This window comes from Pongo pygmaeus, chromosome 7 (assembly GCF_028885625.2).
Source record: "Pongo pygmaeus isolate AG05252 chromosome 7, NHGRI_mPonPyg2-v2.0_pri, whole genome shotgun sequence".
NCBI classification, from domain to species: Eukaryota; Metazoa; Chordata; class Mammalia; order Primates; family Hominidae; genus Pongo; species Pongo pygmaeus.
This window is the reverse complement of record NC_072380.2, coordinates 132,500,624-132,524,016: the sequence shown is the minus strand read 5'-3', so window position 1 is coordinate 132,524,016 and position 23,393 is coordinate 132,500,624. Positions and strand designations below refer to the sequence as shown.

At 36.0% G+C, this 23,393-nt stretch overlaps 1 protein-coding gene across 1 annotated transcript in view; it reads left to right on the top strand.

The window, feature by feature from the left end:
• Nucleotides 1-23,393, top strand: part of TAF2 (TATA-box binding protein associated factor 2) — a 102,399-nt gene that overhangs the window by 27,101 nt on the left and 51,905 nt on the right. Inside the window, exons 5-16 of the mRNA XM_054498149.2 lie at nucleotides 1,019-1,160; nucleotides 2,993-3,224; nucleotides 7,183-7,367; nucleotides 7,936-8,049; nucleotides 9,406-9,505; nucleotides 11,633-11,718; nucleotides 13,640-13,775; nucleotides 15,360-15,514; nucleotides 16,198-16,312; nucleotides 16,653-16,762; nucleotides 19,618-19,683; nucleotides 21,253-21,505. Of these exons, the coding sequence (XP_054354124.1) occupies nucleotides 1,019-1,160; nucleotides 2,993-3,224; nucleotides 7,183-7,367; nucleotides 7,936-8,049; nucleotides 9,406-9,505; nucleotides 11,633-11,718; nucleotides 13,640-13,775; nucleotides 15,360-15,514; nucleotides 16,198-16,312; nucleotides 16,653-16,762; nucleotides 19,618-19,683; nucleotides 21,253-21,505 (1,694 nt within the window). The remainder of the gene's footprint in view (nucleotides 1-1,018; nucleotides 1,161-2,992; nucleotides 3,225-7,182; nucleotides 7,368-7,935; nucleotides 8,050-9,405; nucleotides 9,506-11,632; nucleotides 11,719-13,639; nucleotides 13,776-15,359; nucleotides 15,515-16,197; nucleotides 16,313-16,652; nucleotides 16,763-19,617; nucleotides 19,684-21,252; nucleotides 21,506-23,393) is intronic.

The following is a 23,393-nucleotide window of genomic DNA, read 5'->3' as shown; positions in this document are numbered from 1 at the left end:
GTAGGGTTTGTGGAGGAACTTACCCTAATTTAGGGGACAGACGTGGAAGTCGTCATTGCATTTTTAGGGTTTGGAGATAGTGCATATGATTGTAATGCTTAGAGGGAAATTAAAATCTTATGAAAGCAACGCAGTTTATAGTGAAGAAATCAAGCATAACAAAAAACGTGATAATAATGCAAATTCTCGAGTGGTGTTCCCTACTCTACTTCTCATCCTTGTACTCCCCAAAGTCACCTAGGGTTAAGTTTGCGGGATAATGTAATAGGAAAAAGAACTTGAAAAGTAAGTGTATTAGTCCATTTTCATGCTGCTGATAAAGTCATACCTGAGACTAGGAAGAAAAAGAGGTTTAATGAACTTATAGTTTCACATGGCTGGGGAGACCTCACAATCTTGGCAGAAGGCAAGGAGGAGCAAGTCATGTCTTATGCAGATGGCGGCCAGCAAAAAGAGAGAGAGAGAGCTTGTGCAGGGCAACTCCCATTTTGAAAACCATCAGATCTTGTGACACTTGTTCTCTATCACAAGAACAGCATGGGAAAGACTTGCCCCTGTGATTCAATTACCTCCTACTGGGTCCCTCCCATACCACGTGGGAGTTATGGGAGCTGCAAGATGAGATTTGGGTGGGGACACAGAGCCAAACTATATCAGTAAGTTTGGGGTTGGATTTGGAAGGCCTAAGTGTGCAGTGTGGGAGTTTTGGACTTTTTAGCCATTGTACATTGTCAGAAATGTTGAGAGGAGGATATGGTGTAACCAAAGGTGTATTTTGGGAAAATAATACAAGCATTAGTTATAATTGATTGGAGGTAGAAAACCAATAGGAGCAGCCTGTTGAGTTAATATAGGCAGACATATGGTAAAAGTCTAAACTAGGGTAAGTAGTGTGGTTTTTCATATAAATCTCAGTCCTCAATTCCATTTCATGTTCAGCATTAAATCTTTGTCTTTATTATATAGACCACTGTAACTTACTTATGTATCAATGTGTGTATATGTTTATTTTTTGCAGAGTTAAAGGTCCTGAAGATACACATCAATTTTTCTTTGGATCAGCCCAAAGGAGGTCTTCATTTTGTGGTACCCAGTGTAGAGGGAAGTATGGCAGAGAGAGGTGCTCATGTTTTCTCTTGTGGGTATCAAAATTCTACCAGGTAGATTATAGTTTCTTAAATATTTCAATTAATTTTTAAATTGCATTTTTTATGTATAAGCAAGACATACATTTAGTGTAAAACAAGAAATACTAGTTTTATTCCCTCCCAAATTTAGACTTCTTTCAAATTACTTTCTGTTAGTCATTCCTCTTTAATTTCTTTTTTTTTTTTTTTTTTTTTTCAGACAGAGTCTTGCTCTGTCACCCTTGTTGGAGTGCACTGGGGTGCTATCTCTGCTCACTGCAACCTGTGCCTCCTGGGTTCAAGTGATTCTCATGCCTCAGCCTCCCCAGTAGCTGGTATTACAGGCATTCACCACTACACCTGCCTAATTTTTTATATTTTTAGTAGAGATGGGGTTTCACCATGTTGGCCAGACTGGCCTTTAATTCGTAACCTCAAGTGATCCGCCCGCCTTGGCCTCCCAAAGTGCTGGGATTACAGGCATGAGCCACCATGCCCGACCCCTCCTCAATCTTACATCTCCCTTCTTCTCTCTCATTTTCATGTCTCCTGTTCTAAAATAATCATCTCACTTGATTCCTTCTTTTTTGAAAACTTTATATTGAAGTAAAACATACAGAAAATTGCACAGAATGTAAAGTTCGATGAATTTTCACAAGTGAACAAGCCCACATAATTTACACCTAGAGACAAAGAATATTACAAGCATTATAGAGACCTCCTCTCACCTGCTTTCATACTCTACTTCCCCACTCCACATTCTACTACTCAACTCTGTTTATTTATTTATTTATTTTTGAAACCGAGTCTCACTCTGTTGTCCAGGCTGGAGTGCAGTGGCATAATCTTGGCTCACTGCAACCCCTACCTCCTGGGTTCCAGTGATTCTCCTGCCTATCCTCCTAAGTATCTGGGACTACAGGCATGTGCCACCACACCTGGCTGGTTATTGTATTTTTAGTAGAGACGCGGTTTCATCATATCTTTAGTAGAGATAGCCTGTTGCACCGGCTGGAGTGCAGTGGCGCAATCTCGGCTCATGCAACCTCCATCTTCCAGGTTCAAGTGATCTTCCTGCCTCAGCCTCTGGAGTAGCTGGGATTACAGGCAGATGCCACATGCCTGGCTAATTTTTGTATTTTTAGTAGAGACAGGGTTTCATCATGTTGGCCAGGCTGGTTTCGAACTCCTGACCTCAGGTAATCCACCTGCCCTAGCCTCCCATAGTGCTGGGATTACAGGTGTCAGCCACTGCGCCCAGCCTCTCCTCAGTTTATTATAATAACTCCTCTAAACCAGGGATAATGTCTTACATACTTTTATGCCTCAATACTAAGTACCTACCCTGTCACATAACACCTTACCTGAACTGATGAAAGCTGACTATAAATTTTATATCTAACTTAACCAGCACTCAGTTTGAATTTATACAATGCGTTACATACTCCAAAAAAGCAGTTTTATAATTTAATGGAATAAATTCTGAATATTAGTTATGCTTTATAAAACTTTTTGCTGTAAGCCTTTTTTAGTTTCTAGAAATGAATGCTGCATAAAAACTAATGTGCATATACAAGTTAAAATTATTTTTTAAAACACTGGAAACTAAGAATTGCTTAACTCTTTTCAGGGTTTGAACTGATGGTACCACATAATATATTTTCTTAATGTTGCCAAATCGTATTTGGAAACAGATTTTATTTTATCAGATTTTTTTCAGGTTGTACAGTAAAAAGCTTCAGTAGCCAAATAGCTAAAGGTTTTGTTTGTTCATTTTCTAGAAATGCTAAAATAACTTGCGTGTGGGGAAAACAACGTAGAGAACTCTTTGAATACATTTTCTATACTGTCAATCTTTTTTCTAGATTTTGGTTCCCTTGTGTTGATTCATACTCTGAATTGTGTACATGGAAATTAGAATTTACAGTAGATGCTGCAATGGTTGCTGTTTCTAATGGCGATTTGGTGGAGACAGTGTATACTCATGATATGAGGAAGAAAACTTTCCATTATATGCTTACCATTCCTACAGCAGCGTCAAATATCTCCTTGGCCATAGGACCATTTGAAATACTTGTAGATCCATACATGCATGAGGTAAGTCAGAGCTCTCCCCTCTTACTCTCCTCCTGGCCATTTACTGCCTTTAAAAAGATAGATATTGGCAAGGCACGGTGGCTCATGCCTGTAATCCCAGCACTTTGGGAGGCCAAGGTGGGCGGATCACAAGGTCAGGAGATCAAGACCATCCTGGCTAACACAGTAAAACCCTGTCATTACTAAAAATACAAAAAGTTAGCCAGGCGTGGTGGTGGGCGCCTGTAGTCCCAGCTACTCGGGAGGCTGAGGCAGGAGAATGGCTTGAACCCGGGAGGCAGAGCTTGCAGTGAACTGAGATTGCGCCACTGCACTCCAGCCTTGACGACAGAGCGAGACTCCATCTCAAAAAAAAAAAAAGGTAGATATTAATGAAACATTAAGTCTTCCTTCACTCTTTTTTCAACTATCAAGAATATGACTAGAGAGAAAATGTTTCCTTATCTAATATATATAATGATGTGAATTCTTGAATGAATTTCTTTCAAAATGTTGTATTTAAATTTCAGATTATTTCCCAACAGAGTCTTAGCATTTCAAAAGAGCTTCAGTTATATCTTGATTTAGAGTATAGGTAGATTTCTGTAACTAATTCTGTTCATTACTAATGACATCTTTTCATTTATCATGTTTTTGAATGTTGTGGTCCCATCTCTGGAATCTAAAATATTGTAAATTCAAAATTAAAGAGCAAGATTTATTCTCTCTTCAACCTATACAGAGGAAAACAGACAGACAGAGTTAGAAACCTGGTTAGCAAACTCATGAAGACTTCTAGTTTCTTCCCAGCACACATCTTATCACAATTCATTTATCAATTGACAGGCCAAATAGCAGTTTTAGGCCTCCCCAAGCATGAGACTTCTGCTGATTAGAAAGTGATTTATTAGTTAACTCTCTTCTTTAGTCTTCAATTTAGGTTTATTTTTTAAAAAAGAAATATATAAGCATACAATTTGACCACGTATATCTCCACAGCCTTTCTTTTAGTCATGTGAATAAAAATTGAGGGCAGCAGGCTTTCGGTGAGCTCCTCAGTTTGCCTTTTATATTTGCCTTGCTGAAATTCACAGGATTTGTAAAATCACTCAGGGACAAGATTCAGGATATTTTATGTTGGTTTTGCTTATGTTGTCTTAACAATGACTCTTTTTAAAGGTTTTTCCACTGATAAGATTGGCAGTGAACTTTATTGTCTTTGGTAAATGATCAGTTTTAAACATGCTGCCTGACTTCAAACTATACTACAAGGCTACAGTAACCAAAACAGCATGGTACTGGTACCAAAACAGAGATATAGACCAATGGAACAGAACAGAGCCCTCAGAAATAATACCACACATCTACAACCATCTGATCTTTGACAAACCTGACAAAAACAAGAAATGGGGAAAGGATTCCCTATTTAATAAATGGTGCTGGGAAAACTGGCTAGCCATATGTAGAAAGCTGAAACTGGATCCCTTCCTTACACCTTATACAAAAATTAATTCAAGATGGATTAAAGACTTAAATGTTAGACCTAAAACCATAAAAACCCTAGAAGAAAACCTAGGCAGTACCATTCAGGACATAGGCATGGGCAAGGACTTCATGTCTAAAACACCAAAAGCAATGGCAACAAAAGCCAAAATTGACAAATGGGATCTAATTAAAGAGCTTCTGCACAGCAAAAGGAACTACCATCAGAGTGAACAGGCAACCTGCAGAATTGGAAAAATTTTTACAATCTACTCATCTGACAAAGGGCTAATATGCAGAATCTACAAAGAACTCAAACAAATTTACAAGAAAAAAACAACCCCATCAAAAAATGGGCGAAGGATATGAACAGACACTTCTCAAAAGAAGACATTTATGCAGCCAACAGACACATGAAAAAATGCTCATCATCACTGGCCATCAGAGAAATGCAAATCAAAACCACAATGAGATACCATCTCACACCAGTTAGAATGGCGATCATTAAAAAGTCAGGAAACAACAGGTGCTGGAGAGGATGTGGAGAAATAAGAACACTTTTACACTGTTGGTGGGACTGTAAACTAGTTCAACCATTGTGGAAGACTGTGTGGTGGTTCTACAGGGATCTAGAGCTAGAAATACCATTTGACCCAGCCATCCCATTACTGGGTATATACCCAAAGGATTGTAAATCATGCTGCTATAAAGACACATGCACACATATGTTTATTGCGGTACTATTCACGATAGCAGAGACTTGGAACCAACCCAAATGTCCATCAATGATAGGCTGGATTAAGAAAATGTGGCACATATATACCATGGAATACTATGCAGCCATAGAAAATGATGAGTTCATGTCCTTTGTTAGGGACATGGATGAAGCTGAAAACCATTATTCTCAGCAAACTCGCAAGGACAAAAAACCAAACACCGCATATTCTCACTCATAGGTGGGAACTGAACAATGAGAACACTTGGACACAGGAAGGGGAACATCACACACTGGGGCCTGTCATGGGGTGGAGGGATGGGGGAGGGATAGCATTAGGAGATATACCTAATGTAAGTGATGAGTTAATGGGTGCAGCACACCAACATGGCACATGTATACATATGTAACAAACCAGCACATTGTATGCATGTACCCTAGAACTTAAAGTATTGTAAAAAATGGTAATATAAAAAAATTTAAAATCAATGTTTGATTAGTACCGATTTTATATTTAAGAAGAATTTTTTTTCTACTCTGTGCTATTGAATAGGAACAAGGCAAATGATAGTCAAGAATTGTTTTTCCTGACTTAGTCTTCTTTGAGTCAGATACATGAGTTGTTGTCTGCATTATCAGTAAATTTGCTGTCTTGTAGGTTTGTCTAAAAATTAGTCCGTTTTTTGGTGAATAGTATTTTTTCTTTGCATACACAAATAAAATTATGATTAAATATGATTAATACAAAGGGAGTGTTAATTCATGATACAGTTTTGGGCCCTGATTATTAATAATACATAGATGCTTTTCTCCACTCTTATGGTAGCCTCTAATCTATTGTTTTTAAACGCTATTAGAAGAATAATTTTTATGATAAATTAAAAACTTCCCTTGCCTTTATAATTCTGCAGTATTAGAACTCTTTAGCATGGCTTTCAAGATCTTCTATAATTTGACCGTAATAGATGTTATATTCAAAATAGTTTACTTATATTTCTCTGATCATTCCTTTTTTCTTCCCATCTTTGACCCTGGGATGTTCTCTTTTCCTGTACCAAAAGTTTCCTATCAAACTTCTGTTGAACTCAAAAAGATTACCACAGCTTCACACTCCTGCATGAAACCTTACACAGTTGTTCTAGTCAGTGATCTGTGTCATTGTTGATGGCACTCATTTGGCACAGATCATAATAAGAGATAGCATATGATATTTGTGTGACCAAAGTGAGATGTAACCTAATGAAAAAACCAGAGTTATATTTCTGTTGCAGGCATTTTTTAATCTCCTAACTACCAGTAAGCTTTTCTGCAGTTTTCAGTATGTAATTGAAATATTAGAGGGGGACTACAGTAATTATTTTTATATGCAGATAATATGATTAACATTAACTGTTGAAAAGATGGTACTATAATGTGCGTTATTCACTGGATTAAATATTTATGAAGAAGAGGTATGTTTATAATAAGCCTTTGAAATTTAAGTCTTATTATGTGTACCTATGAGAAAAAATTTTAATTGAATTTGGAACTAGAGTTATATTTTAGTTGGTCTGAGCATTCCACAGACTTATAATCCACCATGAATTTAATTTTTAAGTACGATTAATATTTTATAAATGTGATCAGTAAAAGTGATCACTATTTTCACAACATTTTCTTTCAGCATCTTTATTAAAGAACAGATTTATGAGAATATTTATTTATAATTGAGATGTTTAGGAAATTTACAATATTAAAGTTAACTCTTTCCTTTAGATGATCTTCCTTGCTTCTTCTTTTCAGGTTACTCATTTTTGTTTGCCCCAACTTCTTCCATTGCTGAAACATACCACATCATACCTTCATGAAGTCTTTGAATTTTATGAAGAAATTCTTACGTGTCGATACCCATACTCCTGTTTTAAGACTGTCTTCATTGATGAGGCTTATGTTGAAGTGGCCGCTTATGCCTCCATGAGCATTTTTAGGTTGGTATCTCTTCAGATTTGAAATGCCTAAATTAAGATCATGATATGAAGAAAATTTACTGATTTTGTGGTCAATTTTAAGATGAGGTTTGAACTTTTTTCCCCAATTTGGATGTGATTGGCTTTGTAGAAAATTTGGTTTTAAAATTTCTTAAATGTAGAAAAACATGAAGACAAAGATTTTGAGATAACTCAAAAGGCTCATCTTCATCCAGAATTAACTAATATTAGTATTTTCCCTATTTTAATCTTGTTTTCATAAATTCTTTAAAAATTGTACGAATTATTGTATGACTAGTATGAATTTTTTTCTAGCACTATTTAAAAATGTACTGATATTGTCAGAAATTTACTGATCTCATCAGTGGAAAACGTTGTGTTCTTTGCTTTAAGCAAGTTACTAAGATGATGAATTTTCGCTAAATTTTGAAAAGATTAGAAAGCTGGGAGAATTTTTTTTCTATTTTATGTCTAACTTCCATTGTTTTAAAAGTGGAATTATTTTATTTTCACTGAATAAGTATTTATTTCTTGGTTATAATGAGCTTTCTTCTCTTTTAAATTCCAGCACAAATCTTTTACACAGTGCCATGATTATAGATGAGACACCTTTGACTAGAAGGTGTTTAGCCCAGTCCTTGGCCCAGCAGTTTTTTGGATGTTTCATATCTAGAATGTCTTGGTGAGTGACCGGAAAGTTGATACTACTGAGAAAAGATTCAAGTTTATTTTTCTTTTCTTTTCCTGCATTTATGCTGACCTTTGCCCTAACTGCAGATAGCTAATTTAAGAGACACTGTTCTATATGTATTTAAAGAAAAATGATTATAAGTTTCATCCTAACTTTTTGGTCATGAAATCAATATAGTCACTTACATTTATTAGTTAATTGAATTAGCTAATTTAAAAGACACTGTTCTATTTGTATTTAAAGAAAAATGATTATAAGTTTTATCCTTTTTGGCCATGAAATCAATATAATCACTTCTGCAGTTTATAAGGTAAGATTTTGGTAAAACAGTGTCTTAAAGAACCGAATGAATTCTGTAAATAAAAGAACTTAAATGTACAGAAATCAGAAGTTAGAATTTTAATGTCAGTGTTCAAAGCAATTGGAAATAACTCAATATTTAATGTAAAATAGTGCTTCTCTGCAATATTAATAATTATTTAGGGATTTGCCTACTAGTGCTCAGCTTTGTACCAGTTTGTTGAAAGAAATGAAAGGTATAAATGCTTTTTCTTTTCTTTTTTATTAACTTGAGATGATTTTGAAGAAAACAGAAAAATTAAGATTATAATTGTGAACATTCTATACTATATATAGTATGGAAATCTTGGTTTTCTTTTTTCGCTTTCTGGAGTGGAGAGGGCAGAGACTAAAGATAGATCTCTTGATTTGTAGTTTTCCTAAAACCACATGTAGAAGTTTCATTAAAGAATAGTGCTTGGAATGTAGTAGGCAAAATATTATGGATGGATGGATGGATGGATGGATGGATGGGGTGGGTGGATGGATAGATGGATGAGTATACAAATGAATAAATGAGTGAGTGACGTTAATTGCCATTTTTCTAGAGAAAGCAAAAAAAATGAAGCAATTAAATTTTAGGTTTTAGAATGTCATTGGTAATGGCATAATGCATGGGATTGGCAATAATAGCATGTAGACTTTTAGAATTGAACAGTATAGTCCTGACTATGAGCAAGTATTTCCTTAGAGGCAGAGACAGTAAGAACAGAGTTGGGCAGGAAGGAAGCAGCACTGTCAGAGTAGAGCATATACTCTAGTAATTTATACCTGAAGCAAGACTGTAAAGCAGTCTCATAGTTAAAGGTAAAGGCAGGTGTGAATAAAGTATAATAAATGGGCAAGTAGAACTCAGAGGAAGTTGGGAAACCTGATGATTTGTTAATAATTTTCATTTTCTTTATGAAGGCAGGGAAATACACACTACATTTCTTCCATTATCCTCTTTGACATTATCTGAGGAGTTTTTATGATTAAAAGTAATTTATACTTTGACTTTTTGCTTAGGTCTGATGAATGGGTGCTGAAGGGAATTTCAGGCTATATCTACGGACTTTGGATGAAAAAAACTTTTGGTGTTAATGAGTACCGCCATTGGATTAAAGAGGTAATAACAGCTAGATCCCTTATCCACTTACATACAAGTCAGTAAGACTGTTAGTGTTCTCCTGATTTCCAAGTCTCATGTCCTCCATTTTTAATGACTGTAAAATACTTTTAAAATACTACTTGAAAATCCCTTATTTTTCCCAGCAAAATGGGAATCGATTTACTGAGAAAGACTAATGGTCTATTTTATCTGATCTCCATTGTCAACATTGGCCCCTAAAAACCTTTTTTTCCCCTAAGGAAGAGAATATTTAAGTTTCTTAAACATCAGATTGGTCATTAGGTATGTCCCAGCTCCTTATAGTAGTCGTTTGTAACTGTGCTTCCTAAATTTGTTTAGCTTTGTAACCTTAATCTTTCCAAGTCTCATCTGTTTCAGGAGGGCAATCATAGTGTCTGTCCATAGGCAGAGATTATTAGACATTATACAAGTAATGTGCATGATGCTTTGCACATATTAACTGCTTGTTATATTCTGGCTAGGCTTTGAATGCATTTATGTTGTCATTGTCACATCTTTTTTTTTTTTTTTTTTTTCTATGATTTAAAGATTTGACCAAAAAGAAAACATCAGTTGTATTTTACTTAGCACATTCTGGTCATATACATAAACATTTTAATCATCTCATGCTTAGTGTCTTCCTTCTCAGGTGGAAAAATTGCAGCCTTTCATATCTTCATTAAACAAACCTTATCATCTCCCCTTATTCTCATTTTACATATTATTATCATCCAAGAGTAAACTCAAGTAAGCCAAAAAGTTAATTTTCGAAGACTTTAAACACCTAGAGCTATTAAGGTATTTGTACATCTAGAACTGGAGTCTCTTCTTTATTTCAGAAACTATTAAAGAAGAAGAACAAAGTAACACAACATTTAAAATGTTTCAGGCACTGTTACAAATGTTTTATAAATATTAATGATCTTAATTCTCCTAACTATCTTGCTATCATTCCCATTTTATAAATAAAGAAACTGAGGCACAGAAAGAAAGGTTAAATTATTTGGTCAAAGTATACAGCTAGTAAGTAGTAGGCCCAGGATTCCAGCTTGGCTTTTAGTTTCTTCTCTATGCTGTTTGCCACTTTTCTATACTACATCTGTATTATTTAAAGCAGTTATGAGTTTCCAGCACAATTGTGGTAGTGTCTTTATTTTAACTTATGCTTTTTTTTTTTTTTGAGACAGAGTCTCACTCTGTTGCTCAGGCTGTAGTGCAGTGGCGCAATCTCGGCTCACTGCAACCTCCGCCTCCCGGGTTTAAGCGATTCTTCCACCTTAGCCTCCTGAGAGCTGGGATTACAGGCGCCTGCCATCACGCCCGGCTAATTTTTTGTATTTTTAGTAGAGACAGGGTTTCACCATGTTGGCCAGGGTGGTCTCGAACTCCTGACCTCGTGATCCACCCGCCTCAGCCTCCCAAAGTGCTGGGATTACAGGTGTGAGCCACTGTGCCCGGCTTCACTTATGCTTTTTTTCTTTTAATTAACCAGGCATGGTGGCATGTGCCTGTAGTTCCAGCTTCTTGGGCTGAGGTGGGAGGATCACCTAAGCCCAGGAGGTCAAGGCTGCAGTAAGCCATAATCAGCTACTGAACTCCAGCCTGGGTGACAGAGTAAAACCCTGTCTCAAAACAAAACAAAACAACCCCCCCTGCCCCCGCTTTTTTTTTTCTGTTTAAAAAACAAATCCCCTTTTTTTAAAGTTCGATTTATGTCATGTTAGAGAAGACTGGAGAAGTTTTAAAATGATGGATTCCTGACATAATTTATTCCCATTCCTTTTTACTCGCCTAAATTCTTTGAAGCAAAATACAGAGAAGGAAAAAATAAACTTGGAGACAGCTCAGAGAGATTGAGAACAGCCATAAGAAAAAGCTGCCAGGCTGCTGTCCAGCACTGAAGTTACAAAGTAAAGAAGTCTTTGGCTTTTGTCATTCTGCCAGCTGTGTAGGTGGCTTTATTTATAAGAACGTAAACTACTCCTTAAATACATTTTCACTTATTTTAAGAAATTTACATTCTGATTTTAGGAAATGAGAATTCACAGTTTAATTCTAAAATTTGGTATGTAAAGAATGTTACTTTACAAATTTTACTGACTCCTATTTTTATATATTTTTTAGGAGCTAGACAAAATAGTGGCATATGAACTAAAAACTGGTGGAGTTTTACTACATCCCATATTTGGTGGAGGAAAAGAGAAGGATAAGTATGTTTATTGTTCAGAGATGATATTATAAACCTTGACTATATATAACAATTATTCCATTTAAGAGCTAAATAGAATTTCATTGTACCTCAGAATTTAACCTTTTTCTTATTGCTATTCTTTGCTAAAGCTTACAGACTCGTAAAGCTCATAAGGTTGGAAATAATAAGTAAAATATAAAAATAATTTTTAAAATATCAGATTGATTAAAGTATCTTAAGTTTTAATGTGCCACATTAAAAAAAATTTTTTTATTTTTATTTTTAAATGGGGTCTCACATTGTTACCCAGGCTGATCTCAAACTCTTGGGCTCAAGTAATCCTCCTGCCTTAACCAATATGCCACATTTTGAAGGAGATGTGTAATACCACTTCCCATAGTTTGTTTATTCTATACCAAAGTACCACAGACTGGGTAATAATATAAACAATAGAAATTTACTTCTTGTTCTGGAGGCTGGGAAGTTCAAGACTGAGGCACTGGGAGGATTAGTGTCTGGTGAGGGCTGCTCTCTGCACCTAGTTGGCACCTAGTTGCTGCATCCTCCAGCGGGAAAGAATGTTGTGTCCTCACAAGGTAGAACGGATGGCAGGGCAAGAGAACACTCCCTTCAACCTGGAGCCTTTTTATGAGGGTGCTAATCCCGTTCATGAGGGTAGATCCCTGATGATTTAATCACTTCCCAAAGGCCACCTCTTAAGACTGTTGCATTGGGGTTTAAGTTTCAACATGAATTTTGGAGGGGGCACCATCATTCAAACAAACTATAGCACCACTCATACACTGTGAGAGTGTAGTTTGATACAGTGTTTCTGGCAGGTAATTTAGTGTGATACTAATCAGAATTGTAGAATGGGTAATTTTTAGATCCAGCAATTCTTCTAGGTATGTGATCACGTAGAAGTTCTTCTGGCCCAGCGCGGGGGCTCACACCTGTAGGCCCAGCGCGGGGGCTCACACCTGTAATCCCAGCACTTCGGGAGGCTGGGCAGGTGGATCACCAGAGTTCAGGAGTTTGAGACCAGCCTGGCCAACATGGCAAAACCACATCTCTACCAAAAAATACAAAAATTAGCCAGGCGTGGTGGCGGGTGCCTGGTCCCAACTACTTGGGAGGCTGAGGCAAGAGAATCACTTGAACCTGGGAGGTGGAGGTTGCAGTGAGCCGAGATTGTGCCACTGCACTCCAGCCTGGGGACAAGAGCGAGACTCTATCTCACAAAAAAAAAAAAGAAAGAAATTCTTTTAGGCATTTATCATACAGAAATATTTGCACATGTGTAAAAAGATATTCACCATAGCATTATTTGGTCTAGTGATAATTTGTAAACAAATTAAATATTCATGTATGTCGTAAATATTTTCTAGACTGTATCTTTCTCTAAATTTACTTATGATCCTTTTCATTATGTCAAAATGTTTTAATTTTTACGTAGTCATTGTGGTCTTTATGTCTTCCAGATTTTATATTTTTTCTTAGGAAAATTTTTCCCATCCCAAAATTATAAAGTGAAAATTTTTTCCTTCATTTCTTTTAGTACTTTTATAATGGTTTTTGTTTTACATATATAATCAATCTTTAATATATTTTAGTGCATGCTTCAATGTTGGGATATTGATTGGAATTGCATTGATCGTATTGATGGATTTGGGGAGAATGGAAGTATTTACAGTATTGTATCTTCCTATCTAGGAGCTTGGTGTTTGTTTCCATTTATTCAGATTTTCCTTTATGTCCTTAAGTAAAACTTCATAACTTTCTTCTAGTTAAGTTTATTTTTAGATGTTTATTAGTACTAAGGAAATTGCTTATATATTCCCGTGAGGTTTTTTGGGTATTTTCTTGATGTGGTCATGAAATTTATTGTTTATTTAATGGTCAAATTTGCTGTATTAGGTAAATGTGTTTATTTTTTTTAGTCCAGCTTCCCATCTACACTTTTCAATAAAGCATCCACATACACTGTCCTGGGAATACTACACTATGTTTCAGTGTAAAGCCCACCTTGTGATGAGATTGATTGAAAATAGGATCAGTATGGAATTTATGCTACAAGTAAGTATTAAAGTTAAGAACTTAACAATTGTAAATAAAGATCTGTATGTGTATAATCTGAGTATGTTTCTGTAGGATAGGAGTCAGGACATCTGGATTTATAGTTTAGTTTGCCCACTAAGTAACCTGTGCTTTATATTTGCATTTCCTCAGATGTAGAATGGGTATCAATACCAGAACAACTTTGCACAGGAATTTTATGAAGATATAATTAGAATGTGGTGGCTGGGCATGGTATCTCATACCTATAATCCCAGCATTTTGGGAGGCTGAGGTGGGATGATTGCTTGAGGCCAGGGGTTCGGGACCAGCCTGGGCAGTATAGTAAGACCCCCATCTCAAAAAAATTTTTATTGCTAAGTCAGGCATAGTGGCATGATTCTGTGGTCCCACCTTCTTGGGAGGTGGAGGCAGGAAGATTGCTTGAGTCCAGGAGGTTGACGCTGCAGTGAGCTATGATTGTGCCACTTCGTACCAGCCTGGGCGACAGAGTGAAACTGTCTCAAAAGAAAAAAAACTAGAATTGTGGGGATGAAAGTAAAACATATTTATACATATGAATTTGTGTTCTGCATTGTATTAAGGATGAAATGCCACTTTAAACTGTTTTCAATAGAAAAACGTAAACCAATATAAAAGATGTTTATTTTTGCTTTTGCTAAATTTTGCCATGTATTTTAAGCAAGTTTCAGAGTAAATAGTTCTGATTTAGTAGTTGAGAATGGAAACCAAATGTTCAGCCATTTTTTTTCATTGTTAACATTCTTAGAGGCAGGTAAAAAATAATACTTTTTTTTAAAGCATTTTAAGTTTGCTGTAAAGTTCAGTTTCTTTAATCTTTCTGTCCTTCACCTTGCCTTTTTTTGGTTTGTTTTGGTTTTTTTTGAGATAGGGTCTCACTCTGTCACCCAGGCTGGAGTGCAGTGCTGCAGTCACGGCTCACTGCAGCCTTGACCTCCCAGGCTCAAGGGATCCTCTCATCTCTCTCAGGCTCCTGAGTTGCTGGGACTATAAGCATGCACCATCATGCCTGACTAATTTTTGTATTGTTTGTAGAAATGGGGTTTCACTGAGTTGCCCAGTCTGGTCTCAAACTCCTGGGCTCAAGCTATCCGCTTACCTTGGTCTCTCAAAGTGCTAGGATTACAGGCATGAGCCACCGCACCTGGCCTTTAGAATGAAGAACAGAAACCTTAAAAGAGAGATGGTCCATTAAGAGCCACTCAAGCTTTGGAGTGGTATAAATGCTGATGAGTATCATTAGCTTCTTAATTTCTAGTTTCTATATAAACTCATAGCACAATAAATTATAGGTATTATATATTATTCTTACTATAATTCTTAATATTATTCAGTACATCATTAACATTCAATAATGTTTGTATGAAGAATGGTTTTGTATTCTGGCTGCTTATATCTTTGCATGTTTCTATTGCTGGTAGTCTTTAGAATAATCTGTGTAATAAGTAGAGAAATCAGTGTCTTCTATAATTGACTACAATAAAGTTATAGTACAAAGTGAGTATTCTATATAATTGAAAAGAATCTGTTATATGAACTTACTAAATGATTTTATCCTTACAGGTTTTCAATAAACTGCTAAGTCTGGCTAGTACTGCTTCATCTCAGAAGTTCCAGTCACATATGTGGAGTCAGATGTTGGTTTCCACATCTGGGTTTTTGAAATCCATTTCAAATGTCTCTGGCAAAGATATTCAGCCATTAATAAAGCAGTGGGTGTATCCTTTTCAATAGCAGTTCAACAAAGTGGGGAAGGGAATAAGGTATGTGTGCAAGGGGAAGATGGAAGAAGAGAGGTTTGAGGGGGACTCAAGGAAGTGTGAACTGTTTATATTTCTAAACAATGGTAGAAATAACGATGAACTGTGGATTGTTTCATCTAAGATGCCTACTAGACGGTAAGGTGCATACACATATATGTTTATATTTGTAAAGTTTGGCATATTTTAAAGTACTTTCTAGTGAGTAAAGAATATGTGAGTAAAAAAATTGGTTTGATGGTAGGATAGGTAAGTAATCTACCAGACAGGCCTGTAGGATTACTTGTGAGGTGCAGTAGTTTAGTGACTTGTGGATGTGGTTAGGGGTTGGCACAAGTTGGTATCTTGGAATTTTGCAATTTTTGCATTTTTCACTTTAAAACGCTGTTAATAACCTTGTATAGTGGTTCTGCTTCTTTCAAAACACAAATTTATCAGTGTTTCAGAAATTTTATGTAAATCTGGGAAAGCATTTTTCACAAGTACTTTGAATACTTTGCCACCTGGTTTACTGTAGAGTATGCTCTCAAACTTTGAACTGGTGGGAATGCACTTGAAAATTATTAATACCATGATGGATAACTTATTTTGTTTAGTACATATTCGTTTCAGTATGTAAACTTTCCTTTACAATTCTTCAGAGATCAGAGTGGAGTGGTAAAATTTTATGGAAGTTTTGCATTTAATAGAAAACGAAATGTCTTGGAATTGGAAATAAAACAGGACTATACGTCTCCTGGAACTCAGAAATATGTGGTAAGCCTTTTTCCAAAATGGCCTTTGTACTGCTATCTCCTCAGTTTCAATAGAAGAGGGACTTAGGGATGGGTTACTACTTAGAAATTAATGAGATTTTGTTTGAAGTGGATAAATTGAGAAAACATTGACTTTGTCAAAGAAGGGAAGAGGAAGTACAGAGATTTCAGGGGACTCAGAATCTTTCAGTTGCCCTCTTTGGCACCAATTGCCTATCTAGGTCTCCAGATACTCATTTTGTGTAATATTTTATATCTTGATTTATATATCTCTGTACACATAAGCATACATATTGGTATTTTTTAAATCACATCTCTGAACAGTATGTTTTTTTTAAAAGGGACCACTTAAAGTGACAGTGCAGGAGTTAGATGGATCCTTCAATCATACACTGCAAATTGAAGAAAACAGCCTTAAACATGATATACCCTGCCATTCCAAAAGTAGAAGGTAGGCATTACATAATAACTATAAATTGAAAGTTAAACTACAAGTCTCACAGACTAAAATGCCAAAATAAAAATTCTCTTGTATACCTAATTTTTTTTTAATTATACTTTAAGTTGTGGGATACATGTGCAGAACATGCAGGTTTGTTACCTAGGTCTACACGTGCCATGGTGGTTTGCTGCGCGCATCAACCCATCATCCACATTAGGTACTTCTCCTAATGCTCTCCTTCCCCTAGCCCCCCACCTCCTGACAGGCCCTGGTGTGTGATGTTCCCCTCCCTGTGTCCATGTGTTCTCATTGTTCAACTCCCACTTATGAGTGAGAACATGCAGTGTTTGGTTTTCTGTTCCTGTGTTAGTTTGCTGAGAATGATGGTTTCCAGCTTCATCCATTTCCCTGCAAAGGACATGAACTCATTCTTTTTTATGGCTGCATAGTATTCTATGGTGTATATGTGCCACATTTTCTTTATCCAGTTTATCATTGATGGGCATTTGGGTTGGTTCCAAGTCTTTGCTATTGTGAACAGTGCTGCAATAAACATACGTGTGCATGTGTCTTTATAGGAGAATGATTTATAATCCTTTGGGTAATACCCAGTAATGGGATTTCTGAGTCAAATAGTATTTCTGGTTCTAGATCCTTGAGGAATTGCCACACTGTCTTCCACAATGGTTGAACTGATATACACTTCCACCAACAGTGTAAAAGCATTCCTGTTTCTCCACATCCTCTCCAGCATGTGTTGTTTCCTAACTTTTTAATGATTGCCGTTCTAACTGGCTTGAGATGGTATCTCATTGTGGTTTTGATTTGCATTTCTCTAATGACCAGTGATGATGAGCTTTTTTTCATATGTTTGTTGCTGCATAAATGTCTTCTTTTGAGAAGTGCCTGTTCATATCCTTAACCCACTTTTTGATGGAGTTGTTTTTTTCTTGTAAGTTTGTTTAAGTTCCTTGTAGATTCTGGATATCAGCCCTTTGTCAGATGGATAGATTGCAAAAATTTTTCCAATTCTGTAGGTTGCCTGTTCACTCTGATGGTAGCTTCTTTAACTATGCAGAAGCTCTTCAGTTTAATTAGATCCCATTTGTCAAGTTTGACTTTTGTTGCCAATGCTTTTGGTGTTTAGTCCTAAAGTTTTTGCCCATGCCTATGTCCTGAATGGTATTGCCTAGGTTTTCTTCTAGGGTTTTTGTGGTTTTAGGTGCACCTAATTTTTTTCTTGCTCTGTCACCCAGGCTGGAGTGCAGTGACGCGATCTCAGCTCATTGCAACCTCCGCCTCCCATTTCAAGCAATTCTCCTGTGTCAGCCTTCTGAGTAGCAGGGATTACAGGTGCCTGCCACCACGCCCCACTACTTTTTGTATTTTTAGTAGAGACAGGGTTTCACCATGTTAGCCTGACCTCAGATGATCCGCCCACCTCGGCCCCCCAAAATGCTGGGATTACAGGCGTGAGCCACCATGCCTGGCCTATGTATACCTAATTTTTTAGGAAGAGAACATGTTATCAGGTATCTTTTTTTCCTCGTTTTACTTCCAGTTAGTATTACCAAACATTCTTTGTTTGCTTGCCTTCTTGATGACATTTTTATAAGAATTTTTAACATTTAGTGTTAAGAATCTTCATTTTGTTGGAAGGTAGAGGCCGAGCAGCTAGAATGGAAGTTTTAGTTTTTGGTACTAGAAAAAATTCAAGACAAATAGGTTCATTCTTATTAGTCTTGTTGGATTAATACCTACAGGAAATATTAGAAAAATGGTGATTGAAGGGAAAGAGCTGAATATATCATGAAAAGCCTCTGCGTCTTGCTTACTATGTCTTTTTTTCTTTTTTCTCTATATCAGCATGCCCCTTCACAACATTCTTGATGTATTTCAAAGGCAAATTGCCACTTTTCTTTAATATATTCTTCATTTACCCCTTATTTAACACAACAATTAGTATGTACTCTGAACAGTGAGAGATGAGAACATATCTGTGCTTTGTTGGAGAAATACGAACTTTCAGGAACAGAAGTTTTATTATACTCATGACTGTGTTTAGTTCACTCAGATAGATGAGGGTGTCTGTTGACTTTGAAGTCTTTTAAAGAACTTGATTCTGAAATCTTCTTACAGTCATTCTTACACTGAGAAAATTCTTTCTTAAATCAGAGTGAGATTCTTACTTCTTTTTGTCCTATCCACCTTGGAAATTGGTAACATTTGATTGCTATTCTCAGGTTTTTTTCTCTGCAATAACAGAATGTCATTTGGAGTATTCTTTGGTATGAGGAACACAGGAAAACTTTTCTCCGTTTCTGTTTTTATTTGCCCTTCCCCAGTTAACATAAAAACTGTTGCTTTTGTTTTTGCTTATCTTGAACCTTGTGTGTATTAATTGGTTCTACATATTGATCAATACTCTTAAGATATTTTATTAGTTAATTCATATACGACAGATTCTTGCATATATGCAGCTGACAGCTCAGAATTATTCGTATCCCATTTCAAGCGTGATCCTTTTTCTATTTAAGGGTTTTCTTTATTGATATATACCCTTTTCTATACAAAATTGCAGCTATCAGTTCTTGGAATATATGTTTTAGGTTGACATTTTATTATATATTCATGCTTCTTGTTAACATTTGATCAGGAAAATAATTTGGTGTTTACTTCATTCCCACCAGCTTTAAAATAAAAAGACTTTGTTCTATTTAAATTTTATTACATTTGATAGCCATTTTTCCTAAGGATAGCTTTCAATGTTGTGTGAAATCCTTTATTTGAACTTTAGCTGCTGTTAATCTCCATTCAGAATTAGAAATCTCACAATTTTCCAACCTACTTTTTCTTAAATGTAGGAATAAAAAGAAAAAAATCCCACTGATGAACGGAGAAGAAGTTGACATGGATCTTTCTGCAATGGAGTGAGTTAGTTAACTTAACTATAAGGTTATAATACTTTCTGCATTCTCATCTGTCTACTTTGTTATGCATATGTAAAAGTGTGTAACTGTCCTCCAGATGAGTGCTTTAACATTTTTTTAATTTAATAGAAACCCTATGTTAAAACAGTTTATGTAAAATCATAACTAATCAAAGAGATAAAAGTAAGTCTGCCGGGGCCTAGGTGAAATTAAGAGGAAATGCATTATGGTTGAGGGGTGGGCACAACTTTGACTAGGCAGCTTTCTTGATCTCTCTTTGTGGCCTCTAGAGCAGTGCTCAGACTATAACGTGCATGTGAATCAGTTGGGGACCTTCCCAAAATGCAGTTTCTGATCCAGTACTACACTAGTGAGTCCTGATAGTTTGCATTTCTCATGAGCTCCCAGGTGATATTGATTCTTTGTCCTTAGAACAAAGGTCTTGGGTGCCTTAAGTCTCCCTATGCTTGCAAAACAATTTAAAAACCACTGTTCTAAACTTTATGTGGTAATATTTATTGATTGACAGTGTTTTACTTTTAAATATGATACAGCTTAAACTTTCTAATTTTGCCCATTCTGTACCTGTATATTTTTTATAAAACCTCTGTAATTATTTACTTACTTCATTGCCAGATTATCACTACTGTTTATATACAGATTATGTTCGTTTGCCCTTCAAGATCAGTGTTAATTTTTTTTTGAGACAGAGTCTTGCTTGGTTGCCCAGGCTGGAGTGCAGTAGCACCATCTTGGCTCACTGCATACCTGGCTGCATGCCACCATGCCTGGCTAATTTTTGTATTGTTAGTAGAGATGGGGTTTTGCCATGTTGGCCAGGCTGGTCTTGAACTCCTGACCTCAAGTGATCCACCCGCCTCAACCTCCCAAAGTGCTGGGGTTACAGACATGAGCGATTGCACCTGGCTGAGATCAGTGTTAATTTTGATTTTTCCATAGCAAGTACGCTGCCTGTAGTAAGCACGCAATAATATTTGCTGAATTTGAATTAATATTACAGGTGGTGTTCTTTTGATGAAGGTGTCGACATAGACTAGATTTTTTAAACTGTGTTTGTTACTTTGAGAAATACGTGAAAATAAATTTGTGATATACCTCCAAATTATGATTTCAGAACTTGCTGTTTGAAAAAGGCGATCATGAGTCTAGTATTTTTTAGAAGTCTTAAGTCAGCTAAACAAATTAAGAAATTCGTCTCATTCTTTTTTTCGCCTCATATAATCACAAATCAAAATCACCAAAATAATTTCAGATGGGAAATGAGAGATTCAGTGTCCTTTGTAAAAGACAATTAATATTTTCTTATTTTTGAATATCTTTTTAGCAAGATTAATATAGATCAGACATTGTGAGAAAGTTGACATGTGTTAAACATAATGAGAAATTTGTCAGTGCAGTTTAAAAAAATGAATACAGTAAAACTCCAGGCAGTCTTGAATACTACATCTAAAAGGAAACCTGGTTAATAAATGCTTTGTATTTATTTTCTAAATATATAGATTATAAGTTTAAAAATTAAATTAAAAAGAGAATGATATTTTCTTGCAGTGCTGATTCCCCTTTGCTGTGGATAAGGATAGACCCAGATATGTCAGTATTGAGGAAGGTAGAATTTGAGCAAGCTGATTTTATGTGGCAGTATCAGCTCCGCTATGAGAGAGATGTTGTTGCACAGCAGGAATCCATTTTGGCTTTGGAAAAATTCCCTACTCCAGCATCTCGGCTTGCACTCACTGATATATTAGAACAAGAGCAGTGTTTCTACAGAGTAAGAATGTCAGCTTGCTTCTGTCTTGCAAAGGTGAGATTATATATAGCATAAAGGAAATGACTATTGTATATATTTTTATGTCTCTGAAAATAAATTAAAATTCACCTAGTCTTTAAATTTACTTGGTAGCTGATTCTTTGAAAGCTTTTGCCAAAATGCTTTTAAATTAATAGGACTGTTTTGAAAGAAACATGTTTTGACCTGAAAATAGATATGCAGAATAATTTTATAATTGTCAAAATGAAAAGTTAGATTTTAAAAATCAAAGAGAATTTTCACCATTTTGTTGAATTGTCAACCAACCACATTTTTAAAGCGAAGAATATATTTGGTGAGCAATTCCTTGGTTTGAGTGGTGTTTTACATTGTAGTACATGAAATCTCTCTCTCTGTGTGTGTGTGTGTGGGTGGGTGTGTGTATTTTGTTTTTTTAAATAAAGACAAGATCTCACAATGTTGCTCAGGCTGGTCTTGAACTCTTGAGCCTAAGTGATACTCCTGCCTCAGCCCCCAACACAGCTGGGATTACAGGCATGTGCCACCATGCTCCACTCTACTTGATTGATTGATTAATCTTAATTATCCCACTGTAATAATTATTCACGTTGATTTGAGTTTATAAATCGGTATTAGTGATAAGTAACTAAAATGGTAGACTATAATATTCTAGAAAAGTTAATTAAGAAAACCAAATATGTTTCTTTAGATGCAAATTATCTGAAGGTAGAACAAATGAAAATCAGAAACATGCAGACAAAATTTTGGCCAGAAATAATGTTTTCCAGGTATTTTTTAAAAACTTGATAATAGGTTCATTTTCCATTTAGTGACTCTTGCCTTCCTCACTGTTAAATCCATTTGTCCTATATTTCAACAAGTTAATAATGGTTTTGATTTATTTTTAAGGATAATAAGTGAGTAGTTGAATTCCTATGTTCTCAGATATATGAGAAAGCAGTGATTTTCTTTGACAAAACCATCTGCAGAGGATATAATTTCATTGTTTCTATAAAGATCTTTGTGATCCCTGTATGCTAAAATCTTAGCAGGTCTATAAAATTGTAGAATATGTTGTTTAATCATAATTTCTTTTTTTTGGGCATGATTTTTATATACCCTAAAAATATCAATAGCAAGACATAGGGTAAAGCAAGATATGCTTTTGAAAAGCATGCTTACAGCCTTAAATAGTAGCACATATTTGGCTTCTGGTTCAGTTAGGGTAGATTGAAAAACCTTATTTAAAATTCATGATGATGTTTCTGTCTCATAAGGTTAAAATATTAGAATTATATCTGTCTAAACGAATAAAGACAGACTATTCAAAATATAAATCTTTTGCATACATATTTTTCTAAAACTTAATACTGCCATTTAGAAATTAACTTGTAGAAAATAATTATAAGTATATGTAAGAATTTTTTCGGCCTAGTGCAGTGGCTCACGCCTGTAATCCTAACACTTTGGGAGTCCGAGGCAGGCGGATCACTTGAGGTCAGTAGTTCAAGACCAACCTGGCCTACATGATGAAACCCCACCTCTACCAAAAATACAAAAATTAGCGAGGTGTGGTTGTGTGCACCTGTAGTCCCAGCTACTCAGGAGGCTGAGGCAGGAGAATCTCTGGAGCCCGGGAGGCAGAGGTTGCAGTGAGCCATGATTGCACCATAGCCTGAGCGATAGAATGAGACTCCATCTCCAAAAAAAAAAAGAGGAAAAATAATTTTTTTTTTGGAGAGAGTCTGTCACCCAGGGTGGGGTGCGATGGTGCCATCTTGGCTCACTGCATCCTCCCCTACCCCCTCCTCAGTCAAGCAATTCTCCCACATCAGCCTCCCAAGTAGCTGGGATTACAGGCACCCGCCATCATGCCCGGCTAATTTATTTTGTATTTTTGTATAGATGGGGTTTCACCATG